We start from the raw sequence: 19,389 nt of genomic DNA on the forward strand, positions 1-19,389 counted from the left end.
TCGAGTTTAAATGCACAATTTGGATAGTCTAAAAAAAGTGCAGACTATTTCAATGGGGGTAGTGAAAACAACCAAATATTTTATATTTAAGTATAAGTATTTATGACTTTTTATTTTTTTACATAAAAAACTTGTTAAGAAAAAAAAAATTTTTTTTACAAATAAATTAGTTTTATTGCTTTTCTGCATTGATAAAAACAGTAAAGTTTAGCAAAAACAAATTTAAAAATTGTCAATGTTTCTAGCACATATAATAAAGTATTTCCAAAATATAATGACTGAAAAAAATCACAAAAAAATTGTATATCAAAAAGTGTTTTTATTTTTGTTATATTCTTATCTGCATCAATTTTGGTAGATAAAAAATAACAAATGTCCTTAAAATAAGAAAACAAAAACAATAAAATATTTAGGTATATTATCTTTTTGACAACATTTTTTTTAATATTTTTTTTTTTACCTAATTTCATTTAGATTTTCTGTTTTGTATAGTCTTAGTGTAGTCTTTTACTTTCTTCAATTATTGCTGTTTTATTCTCTCTAGTTTCTTATAGCTTAATTTTGCCGCAAATTCTTAAAATGCTTACTACATAAAAACATGGTCAAGTTGTCTGAAAAAATTATGCTAACCATGGACCAACAAAGCATGCGACCACACGCGCTTCCCGGGAAGGCTTGTATATATATATAAATATATATGTGAACATATTTTAAATAAAAACACAATATTTTTTTAATCTTAGCAAATATTGTGTTTTTCTTTAAAATATGTTCACATTTATCGCTATTGTGTTGCTCAAGAAATATATATATATATATATATATATATATATATACACATATTATAGCATTATGCATCAAATCTCCCAAATATTTTGGAAACTGTTGTCATGGTGTTATCTTAACATAAAGGATATCAGTTATTAAAGAAAAAAAAAGATATAATAAACAATCTCCTTTAGCAGATTTCTCATGTCTTTGAGCCAACTGATTATGTTTCAATGTTCTCTGTTTTAATTTCTCTATTCTCTGTGTTTTTTTGTTATTCTAATTTTTTCAAGAATCATTTTATACCAGGTTTTGGTCATTATTTTTATACCTGTATAATATAAAAAACTTATTTAATACCTGTATAATATAATATATAAAAAATAATCCTCGATATTTTTCACAGTAAACTGAAAAAACTTCTTTCTGATTTTAAAACAATATTTTCAAAATATAATTTTTAGATAAAGCATTGCCAATTTTTCTCCAACTTTTAATTGACAAAATGAGGCCTAATATTATCATAAAATAGATTTTTGAAAAAAAAAAACAGATTTTAGATTTTTTTTTAACAATTTTTTCAAAATCTTTATTTCATTTGCCTGTTTTAAGGACTTCATTTGTAACTTTTTTAAATAAAGTTAGAGGTGGAATAATTTGTTCAATCGATAAAAGTTTGAATCAGTATGTAAAGGAATAACTTTCTGTGCAAGTTACAGTTTTTCAACTTATATTCAAAAATATAGTTTTTGACCCACTCTAATATAATTCACAAATATTTGTTTGTACAAAACCATGCATAAAGCATCATTGATGATGTCAGATTAAAAAACCCATCTGCAATGGCTTCATTACATACATCAACTGAAGGTTAAGACAGATGCAATCTAGATATTAAGGACTTTTATTATAGTAAAGAAAAAAGGGTTTTTTCCTTATTCTTTTTTTTTTTTTTTTTTTCTTATAAAACTATCTGAACTTAAATCAGCATTTTTAAATCAAAAGCATGCAAGGACAGTGCCTATCTAAATTCACAAAAGTAAGTGTATATATATATATATATATATATATATATATATATATATATATATATATATATATATATATATATATATATATATATATATATCACAGTGTTATAAAATGGGTTCTAACCTTGACTTTCTGACCCGAGAAAACCCTTTTGTGGAATGATAGTCCACACTATGGGGATCACTTGGATATAAGTATTAAAATCAGATTACAACGTCCTGGCAAGTTATTGATGTTTAAATTTTCTGAATTTATTGATTACACACACATTCGAAATGACAGCTTGTTTTGCATTTTTACAGTAAGATATAATTTTAAATTCAAGTAAACAAACATACTGTAGCATAAAGAGCATTATGTTTTATGAAAACATAAAAAAAAGTTGAAAAATTAAAAGATATCAAGAAGATAAGCTTCCTTTATTACCAAACAAATATAATATTTTTTTATTCTTCTGTTTTTCTGTTTAACTTTTCATAAAAATTATTTTTAATTGTGAAAATAAGACAGTTTTTGAATTTCGGGAAAATTTCGGGAAAATAAAAATTTCGGGAAAAGGCATGATTTATTTACTTTATTCACGAGAGCAAAACTGCGCACATCTAATTTTACAAAAAAATGCCGAATACAGCAAAAAACCCCCAAGACTGCAGGAAAACTGTCTGTTTTCTTTGCTTCAGTAAATGTCAGAGGGAACTGACACCTTTCCTAAAAGAAAAATGCCAAACAATACTAAATGAGAGGATCGATTTTAGTAATGACAAAGTTCCACTTGGAATTTGTGAAAAGTGTCGTTCTTGTTTAAGAAGAAAGGATTCTGGAGAACACATCAATCTCCCATCACTTTACAATTTTGAGACTTTAAAAATTCGACCTCAAACTAGAGACACACAATGTGACTGTTTGATTTGTTCTGTTGGAAAACTGAGAAATAATGGTCAACAGAAAACTCAGCTTTTACAGAGCTCACCACAAAATACTCCATCTTCAACTGTCCAAAAACGATGCTCTGACTGTTTTTTAATTATTGGAAGAGGATTACCTCATCATTGCACAAAGGGCACTTTGCGAAATAACCTTGTTGCTGTTGCAACCAAGGATCCTGTTGCATCTGAACGAGTTGCTGCTCTTGTTGTTTCAAGTAAGGATTCTTCTCCACATGGCACTGTTCGATTGAGTCAACCACAAGGTGGAAGAATGCTTCCAATAATGCCAGGTAAAAGTTTAACTTTCATGAAAAAATATTTTAGAAATTTCGAAATTAAACAATATCTGCATTTATTTTAGGTTCCTCATCAGCTAGAAAACTATTTCCTCCAAACCCATCAATTAGTATAAAAGAACTTGTTGAAGTTCAGGCAAACACAGGGCTTTCAAACAATGGCATCAAGAGACTAGCTGCTACAATTAATCAGTCAACTTCACAACATATTGTTGAGAAAAACTATGCTATAAAATTTGATGCAGTTAGTAAGCAGCTTTCTCACCATTTCACGAGTTCATTGATTAAAGATCATGCTGGATGTGGAAGGACTGTCATTCATTGCAAGGACTTCAAAGAGACTAAAAATGAACTCATTTCTATGAGAAGCACATCAAACAATCATATTGTGAAAGTTGGAATTGACGGTGGGGGAGGATTCCTGAAAGTAAGTCTTGGAATTATTGAATTAAATCGTGAACCTAACACTCCCCCAGCAAAACTCAATTGCACAAACAAGTTTTTCAAGGACACTGGAGTTAAGCGGCAATTTGAGTAGTTTTCTTGCAGGACCTGCAAGAAAACTACTCAAATGTGTCTCAAATTTTCGAATTGATCAATATGAGAGACCAAGATTTTGTTTTGTCCTGTGACCTAAAACTGGCAAATATAATTTGTGGTCTCCAAGCACACTCAAGTGCACACTCCTGCACCTGGTGTGAGTCAAGTGCAAAGGACCTTTTAAATCAAGGAAAATTAAGAACTTTTCAATCTCTTGATCAGAATGTCTCATTTTTCAATGCAGCAGGATCAAACATCAAAAGAGCTCGTGATTACATGAGTGTTGTTCATTCTCCTGTATTTGATCTTGCTGGTGGCACATTAGTTTTGGACTTCATACCGCCAATGGAGTTGCATCTCCTTATTGGTGTTTTCAATCATCTCTTTGCTGCCCTACTAAAAGTTTTCCCTCAAGGAACTCTTTGGACTGATTCACTGCACATTAAACAACAGCCTTATCATGGAGGGCATTTTGCAGGAAATGAGTGCAGGAAGCTGCTAAAAAGTATTGATCTTCTTCAATCTATTGTCGAGAAACACTCATGCTATGCTGCAATATTATTAGTTGATGTATTTCGAAAATTCAATGCAGTAGTGTCTGCCTGTTTTGGATGCGTTCTTGATTCAAGTTATGTACAAAAAATTGAAGCTTTCAGAGTGGCTTATGTGGCACTGCAAAATGTTTCTGTGACACCCAAGGTTCATGCTGTATTTTTTCATGTGAAAGATTTCATTGACAAACACGGCCAAGCTCTCGGACTTTACTCAGAACAAGCAATAGAGGCAATGCATCACAATTTTCAAGTGCATTGGCAAAGGTACAAACGACCTAACCATCGTCCTGAATACAGTAAAAAGTTGCAATGCTGCCTTGTGGACTTTAATAGTAAACATTGCTTGTGAAAAGAGCCTCCCCCCACGTCTTTGTCGTTCGGTACGGCCCTGTCAATAACTTGCCAGGACGTTGTAATCTGATTTTAATACTTATATCCAAGTGATCCCCATAGTGTGGGCTATCATTCCACAAAAGGGTTTTCTCGGGTCAGAAAGTCAAGGTTAGAACCCATTTTATAACACTGTGATATATATATATATATATATATATATATATATATATATATATATATATATATATATATATATATATATATATATATATATATATATATATATATATATATACAAATGCTACTGCTGATGCAGAGTTATATTTTATAGTTATACCTATATACTATATATTCACCTCTGAATACCAACACCAGGAGATTCATCTATAACCACTAGCCCCAAACGGTCTGCTAAATCCATAGTCTCATCTGCATAAGGATAATGACTTGTCCTAAAACTGTTTCCACCCATCCATTTAATTAAACTAAGATCTTTTACAATCATGGAAAGATCCCAACCCTTACCTCGAATCTAAAAAAATATTGAAACACTGAACAGCACAATAGACTTAATTAAGTCAAAATTCTTTAAAACAACAAACACTTCTTCTCCTAATTCTCCACAAAACAATATTTTACTATTTGTTATAAAACCATTATCATTATTTTTTATCATTAACTTACATTTGAATCCTCATGCATTCCAAATCCTTTAAAATAAAATGGCTTCTTATTAATATAAAAGTTCTTGTTATCAGTTTGAACAGTTCGAAATCCAAATGGTAATCGATAAATGTCAGATTGATTGCCAGCGCCTAGGAGCATAACCTAAAAGAAATCACATTTTTAACTTATAAATGTGTTTAAACTTAGAGAAAAATTTTAAAATTAAACTAAAGTTTTTAAACTTGGAAAATAAAATAAAATTTATCATTTTTTATTTTTCAAGTTGAGATCTTATTCATCAACTAAGATCTAAATTATACTATGTGTATTATTGAACTCGTGAAGGCTGCACACAGAGAAACTAGAAAAGTGTGGTATTACCAAGGAAATGGTGGGGATCAAAGTCATTATATTTTCGTTACAAAGCAAGTACCATATTTTATAATCATAAAATTATATTATTCCATTATGCTATTTATTAAAGGTTATTAAAAGTGTAAGATTTTCTTATTATGTCAGACAGCACAAAGCATCACTAAAAATTTTAAATAAAACTCACTTTCAAGTGCCACCCACTCAACACTCTGGGGATGTAATTTAGAAAAAATTTATTGAGATATATTTATATATACCTCAATAAATTTAACTAAGAAAATGTTTTATTTATGATAGTGAGTCAAAAATGATATGCGCTATGAGATATTAATAAAAGAAAATAACATTATTTTAAATAATTTTAAATTAATTTGGGTAATATTAATTCTATAAAGTTTTATTAAACAATGATACCTTAAGTGTATACATGTAACCTGGAAACTCATCCATTCCTATAGGCCACCATAAGTTTGCTTTACTGAGTGAAATGCTACCATTAAACAAATTGTTTCCCTTTTTAACTGAAAATAAAAGTATTAATGAAGCATTAACAAAAAAAATAATTTTATATTAAATAAATTATATTTATTAAACAATTAAAAAAGAATACATTACATTTATTAAACAATTAAAAAAGTATACATACATTGCATTTATATATATATATATATATATATATATATATATATATATATATATATATATATATATATATATATGTATGTATGTATGTATGTATGTATGTATGTATGAATGTATGTATGTATGTATGTATGTATGTATGTATGTATGTATGTATGTATGTATGTATGTATGTATGTATGTATGTATGTATGTGTGTATGTATGTATATATGTATGTATGTATGTATGTATGTATGTATGTATGTATGTATGTATGTATGTATGTATGTATGTATGTATGTATGTATGTATGTATGTATGTGACCGGAATTGATACTTAATTGACAGAAAATAATTTTTTTGGACATTCAATGTTTTTTTTGCTGAAGTTATTTGAAGTTTGTTGAGGTTAGTTTTTGTTGAAGATAGAATTTTAGAAATAGGTCTTGATGACTGAACTTTAAAAATACAAAATAGGTTAATGTTTGAAAATTAACCAATTCCTATTATTTTAGTAATAACAACTTCAAATAAAATGATTTTTTTAAAAGTGCAAACTGACAATTAATAATTTTTAACTTATTTAAAAATATTGCATTTAATTGCCGTGACTTTGCAAATGGTGGAAAAAGCTACAAGAAAAACGATTCAAAAGATTAAATGAAAAAAAAAATTACAGTTAAGAAAATGTTCTTAATTACATACAACAATTTCAAATAATAATAAAATAAGAACTTGAATCTCTGAAGTTAAAAAAAAACAACTAATGCACATTTTATATCTCTTGCTTATTAAAATTATTTCAAAAAATACTAATGCTATACCCCGTTTGCAATGACAGTAGAACAAATTTTATCTTAAACGTGTTTCACGTATTTTTCACAAAACAATCTGGCAGTGATGCTTTATAATTGTTTTATACACCTGTTTATAATAAAAATTTAATGCGCATTGAAAATAAAATGTGCTTTATTGTCATTATGAACGGGGTACTATAAGTTAATAATGTTATTAACTCTTGTTCACAGATATTTAATACAAAGAAGGCAATTGATTTATGAAACACTACTATAAAAATTACTTATGTTACTTAATACGAGATTTTACTTAATATATATCTATATATTAATACGGTAATGAATAGTGCGCATAGTTACACCTAATGTTTCGCCTATTGTTCGTATTGTTATTTACGGTTCTGTATTCTGTAAAATACACTATTTCTTAGTTTTTAAGAAGTTTCTAGACTTTTTCATGCGCGGTTACATTTTCCATGCGGTCTTTCAAGTTAAGTCAGCTTGCAAATTTGAGATGATGTACTTTTATTCTCAAGAAGAGTTGATGTTGTTCATTGTTTAAAACATTAATTTAAATAATCGTTTGTTTGTTGTTGGTTGTTTTTATTATTCTAATTTTTATAGCCTGTTTTCATTTTTTATAAGAAGTTAGAAATAAAATGTCTGGTAAAATAGTTTTTTTAGTACAATCTAAACATGAATGCTGTAATTTATCTAATCTTCTAAATATGAATACTGTAATTTTTAGTAAGTATATAGTGTATAGTAGTTTATTTAAAGTTTGTATTAGTAACATAGTTATATTAGTTTATTTATAGTTTATATTAGTTTATATAGTATATAGTAGTTTATTTATAGTTTATATTAATTCAAGTTTATTTATCATTTATATTAGTAAGTTTATTTATAGATTATAGATTAGGATTAATGAGAATACAAATTTTTTTTTAGACAGGCTAGCTGACAGCGACTTAAGTAAGTTTTATCATTTAGATTTTATTTGAGTACAAATGTAGCATTAGCAATTTTATTGTATATAATTTTATCTCAATTTTTATTTTTAGACAGACAGGTAGAACTCAGTGAGGAATTAGATTTTGTAGATTTAAAAACTTCTTTTGAATATTCTTTTAAAGCATTGAATATGTTTTAAATATTTTAATAAATTTTGTCATTTAGGTGTGGTAGCATCATCAGTTGGTGCAAGTGGTAGTAATGTCTTTTATTTTATTTTACAGCAAATAGTAATGTTTTTTAAGTTATTTTAAAAAGAATCAATAAATATTGTTTATTTAAACATAATCATCAGGATAAAATAGATAAGATAGATTAAATAGCTTTTTTATTTAATATTTTTTTATTTAGTTATAACTTCAGTTGCACCAGCCACAACAGGTAACTTCGTACATTTATTTTAATATACTTGAATTACATTTGTTACTTAACTTTTCAAGCAATAAATATTGTATATTTCAACATTATCGTCAAGATTATATAAATAAACTTTTTATTTGATAATTTATTTTAGTTGCTTCTGGATCAACTTTAAATAATGGTAACTCATTAATTCATATTTTATTATAGATAAATGTAGATAAAAAAATGTAAGTTGGAAATTTTTGTAGATTTAAAAGCAGTAAGCTTTTTTCTAAAGGTTCTTTCTATTTTTGGATTAAATCCACTATCACTACATTTGTTCTATGTTTATATAATGTACTTTAATAATTTTTGTCATTTGAAAAAAAATATATCAATGTTAAATTACACCAGGTTGTCGAAAATAGTTATAGTTTAATGATAATGTTGTAGACTGTTAGAGCAGATTATAGATCTTTGATCTATTTAATCTATTTAATAACCTACTACCAAAGGGAAAATTTACTATCAGTTGTTTGTTTGTTTTTCTGTTTAGTTGACAACAATGAAGAGAGAGGTAGTATGTTTAAAAGGATTTTTATTTTTTTAAAAAGTAACTAAAATGTTTTTTAAAATATTGTTGTTGACTTAAAAGTAAAACAGTAGGTTTTTATATTTTTATACAATAAGCCCAAGAACTTATAGTTCTTGGGCTTAACTAAGGTAATACTTAAAATTATATTGTCAATAATAGAGAAGAAATTTAAAATTCTCAGTAAGACAGCTTCTTATTATTTTACCTCAAGTTAGTTTAATTAAAATTTATTTTCTTTAGTTGATCAAGAGAGAGCTAATAAAGGTATTAGTTACATTAGTTTAGTGAATTTATTTTTAAAAAGTTAAGTAGATATTTTAACGTCTATACATTTAAGTGCTTTTATTGTTTAGACACAGAATTGAAGACTGAAATAAGTCAGTGTTTTTGCTATTAAAATAATTGTTAATAGGAATTTGTTTATTTGTACTGTAACTGAAATTTTAAAACTTCAAGTACTAAAGCTTTATTTTCTTTTTTCTTTTAGGAGAGTTGGAAAAAAAACTAAGTATAAATTATGTGATTAGTATAGTTAAATAAAGCATTTATATCTGTACACTCAGTAGTCCAAGTCAGTTGTCACATTTTAGAAATTGTCCAGGAGAGAGTAAATAGTAAAATAATTAGTCTTTATTGGCTTTTTTATTCTTGATGGTTAAATTTATGTTTTATTTAATTTGTCTTATTTAATTTGTCTTGAGGCACATGAAATATAATTTTGACAAAAATAAAAAGTTAAATAAAAAAAGTGAAAAGTCATTTCTGAACTACAGACGTTTTTCCTTTGAACATTGTGGGGACACCAGACCCTTTATATTGACCAAACTTTGTTTCACATTGTTGCAGGAAAACAGTCTTTATACCTATGTAGATACTGAAAAAATTAAAAAGGTCTCATACATAACTCATTTTCACAAAAAACTGGATAACCGACCTTTGTCTTCTGAGGTACAGATATTAAAATTTAAAGTTTTTTTTAGTTTTGGTTTAGTTTATAGTTAATTTTAGTTTAGTTTTAATTAGTTTTAGCTTCAGTTATCTTTTATCTTACTTTAGACATCTTCGTGGAAGAAATGAGGGGAATAGGTAAAAAAAACTATAGTTAAATATTTATTTATATGTAAATATAATTCTATCAATTATTCTGAGGTACATTTTTTGTCTTTAGTGTCTGGTAGAAGCATAACTGGTAGGGTTGTGTTTTAAATTTTATATATTTTTTACGGAGAAATATGTGCAATAGGTGAAAGAATTATTTAATATAAATACGACATTTTTAAACTGTTTGCATTTTACTCATATTTTTATTAAAATTAAATTTCTCAAGTTTAACTTTTTTTAATTTACTTTTTTTTAATTTATTTTTAGCATCCTCTTCATCCTGTGAAAATGGTGAGGTTATGCTTAATATTTTGATTAAAAAAAATTGTAAATATTTTTAAATTTTATTATATCCTTCTATTTGTAATTTTAGAGTCGTTAACATTCGAGGAACACAAAAGATATCACCCCCAACACCTAGGGCCTCTCTCGGAGAGGTCCTTCAATAAGTGGCAAAGTAATAGCGGGATGGATGAGCCATCCTTCAAATGGAGGGCTCATCCATACCGGGGTGTTGGGAGACACCGAAGAAAAAACAGCAACCAAAAGGTTGTAAATGTCTTCTATCAGTGAAGATATTTATAACTTTTTTGTTGCCGTTTTTTCTTTGGTGACTCTTTTTTATTTTTTTTATTTTGTAATTTTTAATTAAAATATTTTAAATCTATTGTCATGTCTTTTAAATATAACTAAAGTTTACTAAAAGCCAACGTGAAATAATGTCATAAAACAACACCGACAAGTTGCATCATGACAGCAGTTTAAGTATGACAACAGGCTACCAAAAAGCATCTAAATTGTTTTCCAGTTTGTTTGTTTTTTTTTTTTTTATGTCTACTTATCTGTTACAATTTTTATTTTAGGTTTGTCATATGACGCAATAAGGCAATATAAAAGATCAAAGTTTACATATTTTTTACAATTTGTAATACACATTAGGGTAGAGCGATTTTGAAAATTTTTGAAATTTGATTTGCCTGAGCAGCAAATCAATATCTTTTGGTGAAAAAAGAACCTTACTCTTTTTTTTTTAGTTTAGATGAGTTCTTGAGGTTCCTCTTTGGATTCTAAATTTTTGATGGGTCCTAATATTGTTTAAATTTTTTTTTTCTTTCCAATAAAATTATCACCTATGAAACAAGCATTTTTTTCTGCTTTTTTTTAGTCCAAGGTTGATATGGTTTAGAAAAAAAGAGGACCCTCAAGATCTCATCAAAATCAAAAAATATTTTTTTACTTTTATCTTATAATTAATAGACATTGATTCATGTCTCAGTAATATTGGCTTTTAAACTCTTTTTTTTTTGCTATGAAAATCGCTCCACCCTAATACACATGTTTGATTGTAAATCGACTTTTTTTTGTTTGAAACATATTTGTACTCAATTGCTTAGTTATTTATAATAAATTTATTTAGTTGTGTGCATTTATCGTTTTAAAGACAATTTCCTTTTTTAAAGAAACATGTATCAAGGGGATACCAAAAAATTAATAACTCATAAATAAATTACTTCACTTCATATTAATCTTATTAATTAAAGTTCATGTTATAAAAAATATAACAAGAATTTAGCTTTAATCTTTCGTCAATTTAAGGCATGATGAAGTATTATTATTTTGTGTCAGTAACTAAAAACGTATTGTGTTGAACTTAGTAATGTCTAGGAAAATGGTCGGCCATACAATGAGCTATGTCAGTTGTAAATTACTCAAATAACGTTAAATAATTGGTAAATTAATTTATTTTAATTTTACTGATAGTTTAATTTTTTAATTTGAAGGAGTTTTTCTTACAGGATATTAGTTAAGGTATCGCAACTTTAAATTGTGGAAAACAGTCACTATAAATTAACAGACCGACCGTAACCCCTATTACGGGTTGCTTTCTGCTAGTATATATTTAATAATCCTATTATAGAAAAAAAAAACAATAATGCACAATTAGTAATTTTACATTTATCTACAAATCCATTTATACATTTATTTGCAATTTGTGGCAAAAAAAAAACATACAAGAAAATAAATAAAAAGATTTCAAGAATAATAAAAGAAATTATGATGAAGAAGAAAAAAAAATGAAAAAATTCCATTGGAAAAATGAAAGTAATTTTAATAAGTGAAGTAAAAAATGCTTAATAGATATAGTTTCGTCATGTATAATATATTTTTTGACGAAGCAAATTAATGGGTTCAGGTTGAATCAGGAAGTTTTGGCACTCCCAGAAGTTTTTCAACACCACGCCCTGTTACTAAAACTGACAAACGCTCAACATTTCCACTTCCATCTATGTCTGCCATCATTTTTCCATCCCAATGAACTACGAGAGGTACATCCGGTTTGAAATTTTCTTTCGTTTCATTGTAATGAGTTTCACGATAATCAGTTATTGCCCTATGATAAGTAATAACAGATATAGAGAACACTTCAATGGGAGCTCCTAAACTTTGCATTGTAGCTGCTATAGTTCGGATTGCCACATGATTGCTTACTTTTTCTCTATCTAAGGAAGCGACAACTTCAGGGGTAATAATTTTTTTTATAGAATGCTTCCTTTTCAGACCAGAGCTTTCTGCAACATCATCTTTTCCTTTCAAAACTACGATATCATCATGATCGCTACTAGCAGAACTTAAAGGCGAAGTTGAATTCTCAACAACAACTACTTCTTCAGAGCATTGTTTCCTTAACACTTCTTTTTGCAAACGTTTATCCAAACTTATCTCTCTGCAAACTTTATTTTCTTCTTTCTCTGCATTATCTTTATCAATGGAACCCAAGACCATGTTTCTATCATATTGTTGATCTATGAGGAAATCGCGATCTTCAGTAATTTTTATTATATCAAAAACATTAGTTGGCGCAATATCAAAAAGTTTCATAATTCTCTTTTCAAAGTCCGTTACTTTGCTTCTAGCAACAGCTGATTTCTTATTTCTGTCTTTTAATAGATCCATATATTCTTTATGAAATTTTTCAAGCCTTGTAACTGCATTATCCTTTCGAATTGTAGGAATTTTAGCTTTTTCCCAAATTTCACAAGTTGATTTGATAACTGCTACCGAACTTTCATGTATACTCAACCCTTTCACCTCATGGTGGAAGAAAAAACATTTTAATACTTCTAAAATCGTTGGAAGCTTAAGATGGGAAAGCATTGATATTGGTTGACCAATTAACCATTTTGCTGTAGAACTGCGTGTTAACTTTGCGACTGCAGCCATTTTAAATTTTCTTTAATACAGTGTATGAATGAAAATATATTTTGTTGTCACCTATATTTCCAAACAAAATTAGTTTCGTTGAAACTCGCAATTATATCACTTTCTTAAAAAACTGTAATTAATATTATTAGTCAAGCAAAATAGATAAACTATTGTAATTTTATTTCAGGAATCACAACACTCTCGATAAAGTCTTGAACTGAACTAAACCATATAATAAAACAATATAATAAAATATAATGAAATTTGGCTTAGTTTGCAATTTATTTTGCCGCTTTAATATGCATTTAACTTTGAAAATTCTAATTTTAGAGGGGTATAAAGATCGCCCCAGCGCGACCTCTAAATATTAACCGATTTGGCTGATTTTTTTGGTACAATGTTTTCTTTCATAAATAAACACATTTAGACCCCAGGAATAACAAAAAGTAAAAAAAAAAATTTTTTGGTCATTTTTGGATAACCCTAATATATATATATATATATATATATATATATATATATATATATATATATATATATATATATATATATATATATATACACACAAGTTATTAAAAACACTAATCTAATTTTCTCCAACAATTTGTTTTGTCATCAGTAGGCTCATCAGGAAGAATCTGGTACAATTCTTCATAGATTCATCCTGATTAGCCTACTGATGGCAAAACCAATTGTTGAAGAAAATTAGATAGGTGTTTTTACTAATTTATTATTGCTCTGTTCTTTAAGAACATTGAGCACTCTATTTGTAGAATACACTAACATAATTTATATACATATATATATATTCATACACATATATATATATATATATATATATATATATATTTATATATATATATATATATATATATACACATTAGGGTGTGTCGATTTTCACTTTTTTTTTGAAATTTGATGATGGCTAGTATTTTTTTTTCGTAAATTAGTATGCAAAACATGAAAACAATTTTTTTTTTTGTAAAAAAAAAATCTTTTAAGCTACTTTTTTTCACCCTTAAACTATTATTTTTTTAGACTTAGTTTTTATTCTTGAAACTGAAGTTTGCCGAAATTTTGCTAAAATCTCCGAAGAAGATCGCATTTATTTACCAAACCATGTAGTAAACTAAAATTTAACTTAGTGCATAAAATTCGGCATTTCAAAATTTAGTTAATTAAACAACATTAAATAACAAATATATTTTTGAAGTATACACTCTCCTTTTCGCAATGTTTATATTTTTTGGATTATATAGGAACTAGCTGGAGTTACCCGGCGTTGCCCGGGCCAATATTTAAACTGGCTTACCTGATATCTGTACACAAAAATGGGCCCATTTTTGGGCCCCCTTGACCCCGGGGATCGGGGTACGGGGTCAAAACCCAGCTAAGAACCTTCTCCCCCTCGAGGACTACCCCCATGCCAAATTTCATCGAGATCGGTCTGGCGGTTTGGATTTCTATAGAGAACAAACAAACACACACACAAACACACATTGCCCTTTATATATATTAGGATTAGGATGATGATGATTTAAAGTTGTTTATTATAACTGTGTGTTTTACAAGTTAAAAAAACTACAATTTATAATGTTTTGGTATTAAATTTTAATACTTTTTGAAATGTATATATAAATATATATATATATATACATATATATATATATATATATATATATATATACATATATATATATATATATATATATATATACATATATACATATATATATAAACTCTTTCCAATTAAAATAATGAACTGATATACACTTAGTTTTTGGTATTACAAATGTGTGTAAATACATACATATATATATATATATATATATATATATATATATATATATATATATATATATATATATATATATATATATATATATATATATATATATACATGTGTATATATCATACACATTTGTAATACCAAAAATTAAATGTATATCAGCTCATTATTTTAATTAGAAAGAGCTTACATTTTAAAGTAAAAAGTAGAACATCAAGTTTTTTATACACACATATGTTTATATTTACTTCATAAAAAAGTCCAAGAAATAGTTATCTAACTAAAGATGATTAAATAATAGTTTGCAACTAGTTTTTTTTAATGAGGTTTACGATGTCTTTCTTACTAGAATTATTGGACATTAATTCTCTGCTAGCAACTTGACCTTGAATGCAAGTATTTCTTCTGGCCTGACCAAAGACATGGCAAGCACTTTCAGATGTCATTTTTACACATCTTTCAACAGATTGTGTATGGGAAGGCCACATTATTACTTTCATTGGAGTGTTAATAAATTCTTTAACTGCTTCAGTTGATAAATGGCATGTTAGAGGTGGTTCAGTAATATCACTCCAGTCTATAAGTTCAGACAAACAGGTTGCTTCCATAATGATGGCAGGAGTCTTTTGAATCCTAAAAGATCAATCTCCAAATTGAAGTGCCTCATTCCCTGCTCCTCTTATTTTAAATATTTTATCAACTGCTTCTTTTCGCTCATCTTCAATTTGACTACAAAGCATACTTTGGAAAACTGATTCAGGGTGAGCATACCATGCTGATCGTTTGAAAGTGGGTAAAACAATGTCAATTACCTCCTGAGTTTGATTTTTTAGTAATTGCATATGTTTAAGTAAGTTTATTGGTCCTTCCACCCAGCACGAATTTACTTTAATGCTAAACCAGTTAGGAATATAGACACCTACTATGTACTCAACAATCATTTTCAATCTATTTAAAAGGTCACCTGTTAACCCATGTTTGGATACCCAGATTCTGCAAAACCTTAAAGCAGTAGTTAGCCATCTACTATGACAAACAGGACCGATTTCTAGTAATGCAAGTCTCTTAGGCAGAACTCCAGTTTTAATAGATGTCACAATTTGGTACGCATAGCTCCGATCAGTGCTTAGATCTTTAATAATGTCAGGACTAACGTAGATAATTGGAGAGTTTTCACACATTTTTAAAAATTCTGGGTTAATTTCAAGGTTGGCAGCATCATTCAACATCTTACCCAGCGGTCCTGACCAATGGTTGCTGGCTTTAGTAGGACCATCAAGAAACTTAATAAGACTTCTTAACCCTAGTTCTAGTAATGGGAATTTTCTGCCTTCAACATCAAAGAAAATTTTAGTGTCATCTTTTCTACCATCAAAAAATATTACAACTCAAACCATTATTGTTAGGTTCATTTTGGAGTTTTAAGGTCAACTCTTTTCCAATTTTTTCTTGAGCTCGCTTAACTTTGTTGTGATCAATAATTAGGCAAGTGTTTCCTTTAGTGATAATTTTAGCATCAATAAGGGCAGCAGTTGCTATTTCTGCAGTTTTTCTTAAACCTGTTTGCCTTAAGCTTGCTAATGCTACATTTTTTTATATTCACTGTGTCATATAATACACTTTTTTCTTTCACTTTTTTTATTTTTGAAATATTAATTTTTATTTTATCATTTGTATCTTCACAGACTTCGTCTGAGTCACTCTTGGGGAAAAAAAAATCATTTTCTTGATTAAGAATCTCCTGGTCTGTTTTCTATTTTTTTATTTGTGAAACCTGATTTTCTATTGACAATCGTTTATCTTTTTTATTTTGTTTTCGAGTTTCAATATGATCAATGCCAGCTATTTGAAGGATAGCTTTGGTTCCAACTTTTTTTTTTTGATATCTAACAAAGTCCAACTCAAGAAGAGGAATTTTTTTTTCTTTTTTACAAATACATACAATGTGAGCTTTTCTGTCACAGTTTTCTTCACAATTATTCTCTAAGCAAAAAAGTATTTTACATTTGCATGTACACAAATCAAAAAGTTTATCAAGTTTTTCCATAAATCTATTTCTAATTGGTGAGGCTACATTGCCATTACTAACTTTAACAGCCAATAACCACAAATCTTTTACTTTACATTTGATTCTTCTTTCAGAATTAATAACTGGATTTATAAATTGAGAATTAGCTTTTTTCCACTGTAACAAAATTCCTGGAATAATATCTTTTACAACCTGATCTACAGTATAGTTTCTGTAATTTTTTTCACTAATCTCCCTTAAATATAGGCCATACTTGAGAATATCTCTGGAAGTTGGGAGTTCTGATGGAAGAAACTCTGAACTCTTTCCATTCAAATTACTAAGTTGACAAGCTGATTTACTTCTGGTTTTGGTGGTATATGACATTTTTATATATATATATATATATATTTTAAAAAGATTCAAAAAATTGTTTATGCTCTAAAATACGTTACTTTATCTACAAATAAAAAAATAAGACGGAGGCATTTTACTAATACAGTAATACTTTTAAAAACATTAAGCCATCTTTCTGTAAAATAAATTAATTTTATTTATATAAACTTTTATTATAAATAAATATATACATAAACAATTTTTCGAAATAAAAGTTTATATATATATATACACACACACACACACACACACACACACACACACACACACACACACACACACACACACACACACACACACACACACACACACACAAGTTTTTGAAAGGTATTAAAATTTAATAACAAACAAAAATCTACAATTTATAATGCTTTATAAATAAAATGTAAGACACAAAGTTCATCATTCCTACATAATCTAAAAATAATATAAGCATTGCGAAAAGGAGAGTGTGTATTTAAAACATAATTGTTGTTTACACGTTGTTTGTTAAACTAAATTTTAAAATGGAGGATTTTGCGAATAAAGTTAAATCTTAGTTTACTTCATGGTTTGGTAAATAAATGCGATCTTCTTCGGAATTAACGGCAAACTTCAGTTTCAAGAATAAAAACCAAGTCCAATAAAATTATAGTTTAGAGGTGAAAAAAAGTAGCTTTAAAGATTTTTTTTTCCAAATAAAAAATATTTTCATGTTTTGCATACTCATTTACAAAAAAAAAATACTAGCCATCATCAAATTTCAAAAAAAAGTGAAAATCGACACACCCTAATACACATTGTATGTAAACATAGTAATATGTATGTAAATGTAAACTGCAAAATGTTGTCATTAAGCACGATTATGCGCACTCAAGATAATTTCTGTGCATAATCACACTTAGAGATAATTTCTGCATAAGAGACCGTGCTCTATTTATTCTATTTGTTAAAAAACGTTCTTGTTTTAAAGTAGTACCTACAACTCATGACACTATGTAAACAAAGTAACTCTTTATACTTCCCAACTTCTTGCATATTGTTTAACAATTTAAGATAAATAATAGTTAATAAAAAGCTTATAAAATCTACGAAAACAAATTTGAAAAACTTTTTTTTATGAAAATTTATTTTTATTATAAACGATAGACTACAAACAATACAAGCAATAATCAAATAAATCTTACTTGACGTTTTTACAAAATTAAAAATATTCTAAATTTTATTCTAAATATTTCTGAATTTCTATTCACATTGTTTTTCCTAATAATAGTAAACATTCCATTCTAGAAATTAGCTATAACAACTTCTAACTGTTCTTTCATTATTGAAGCGCAAAACAGATATAAATATATATATCTATATCTATCTATATCTATCTATCTACCTATCTATCTATCTACCTATCTATCTATCTATCTATCTATCTATCTATCTATCTATATATATATATATATATATATATATATATATATATATATATATATATATATATATATATATATTTATATATATATATATATATATTTATATATATATATATATAAATTTAAATTTATATACGTATATATAAATATATATATATTTATATATATATATATATAAATACAAATTTATATACGTATATATAAATATATATATATATATTTATATATATATATATATATATATATATATATATATATATATATATATATATATATATATATATATATATATATATATATATATATATTAATCGTATGCTGAGGATCTATACAGCTGTAATACAGAATAAAGGTGGTTATTTTGACGAATAAAAAATTTAATTAAAACGCTAGTTAAAATTAGGATAATATAATTATACATTTTATACTAAATATAATTATACATTTTATAAAAATGTATAATTATATTTAGTTTTTGTAAACATATTAATTAAATTATAAGTTAGACTTCAGAAAGTTTGTTTATTCACTTATTTCTAAAAATTCCCAGCCTGCCTCAAACTTTTTATAGGTGGTGTAACTTGCCTCAAACTTTTTATGGGTGATTTCTGTAACAGCATTCTT

The 19,389-nt window shown here is 27.0% G+C and overlaps 2 protein-coding genes across 2 annotated transcripts in view; one reads left to right on the top strand and one right to left on the bottom strand.

Annotated features, from left to right (window-relative positions):
• LOC100200074 (beta-glucuronidase) overlaps positions 1 to 19,389 on the bottom strand; it is a 47,863-nt gene that overhangs the window by 9,548 nt on the left and 18,926 nt on the right. Inside the window, exons 5-7 of the mRNA XM_065807123.1 lie at positions 5,905 to 6,011; positions 5,134 to 5,277; positions 4,806 to 4,981 (exon numbers count right to left, since the gene is read on the bottom strand). Coding sequence (XP_065663195.1) covers positions 4,806 to 4,981; positions 5,134 to 5,277; positions 5,905 to 6,011 — 427 coding nt within the window. The remainder of the gene's footprint in view (positions 1 to 4,805; positions 4,982 to 5,133; positions 5,278 to 5,904; positions 6,012 to 19,389) is intronic.
• Positions 1,989 to 3,572, top strand: LOC136085747 (uncharacterized). Its single transcript, XM_065807124.1, has 2 exons — positions 1,989 to 3,016; positions 3,088 to 3,572. Exons 1-2 carry the CDS (start codon positions 2,419 to 2,421, stop codon positions 3,558 to 3,560), a joined length of 1,071 nt encoding a protein of 356 aa, XP_065663196.1. The 5' UTR covers positions 1,989 to 2,418; the 3' UTR covers positions 3,561 to 3,572.

This window comes from Hydra vulgaris, chromosome 10 (assembly GCF_038396675.1).
Source record: "Hydra vulgaris chromosome 10, alternate assembly HydraT2T_AEP".
Classification (NCBI taxonomy): Eukaryota; Metazoa; Cnidaria; class Hydrozoa; order Anthoathecata; family Hydridae; genus Hydra; species Hydra vulgaris.

Excerpts from the sequence above, each read along its gene's own strand:
- LOC136085747 (XM_065807124.1), top strand. The coding sequence starts at position 2,419 with ATGCCGAATACAGCAAAAAACCCCCAAGACTGCAGGAAAACTGTCTGT. Across the intron at positions 3,017-3,087 it reads AATGCTTCCAATAATGCCAG|GTTCCTCATCAGCTAGAAAA; the intron begins GTAAAAGTTTAA and ends CATTTATTTTAG.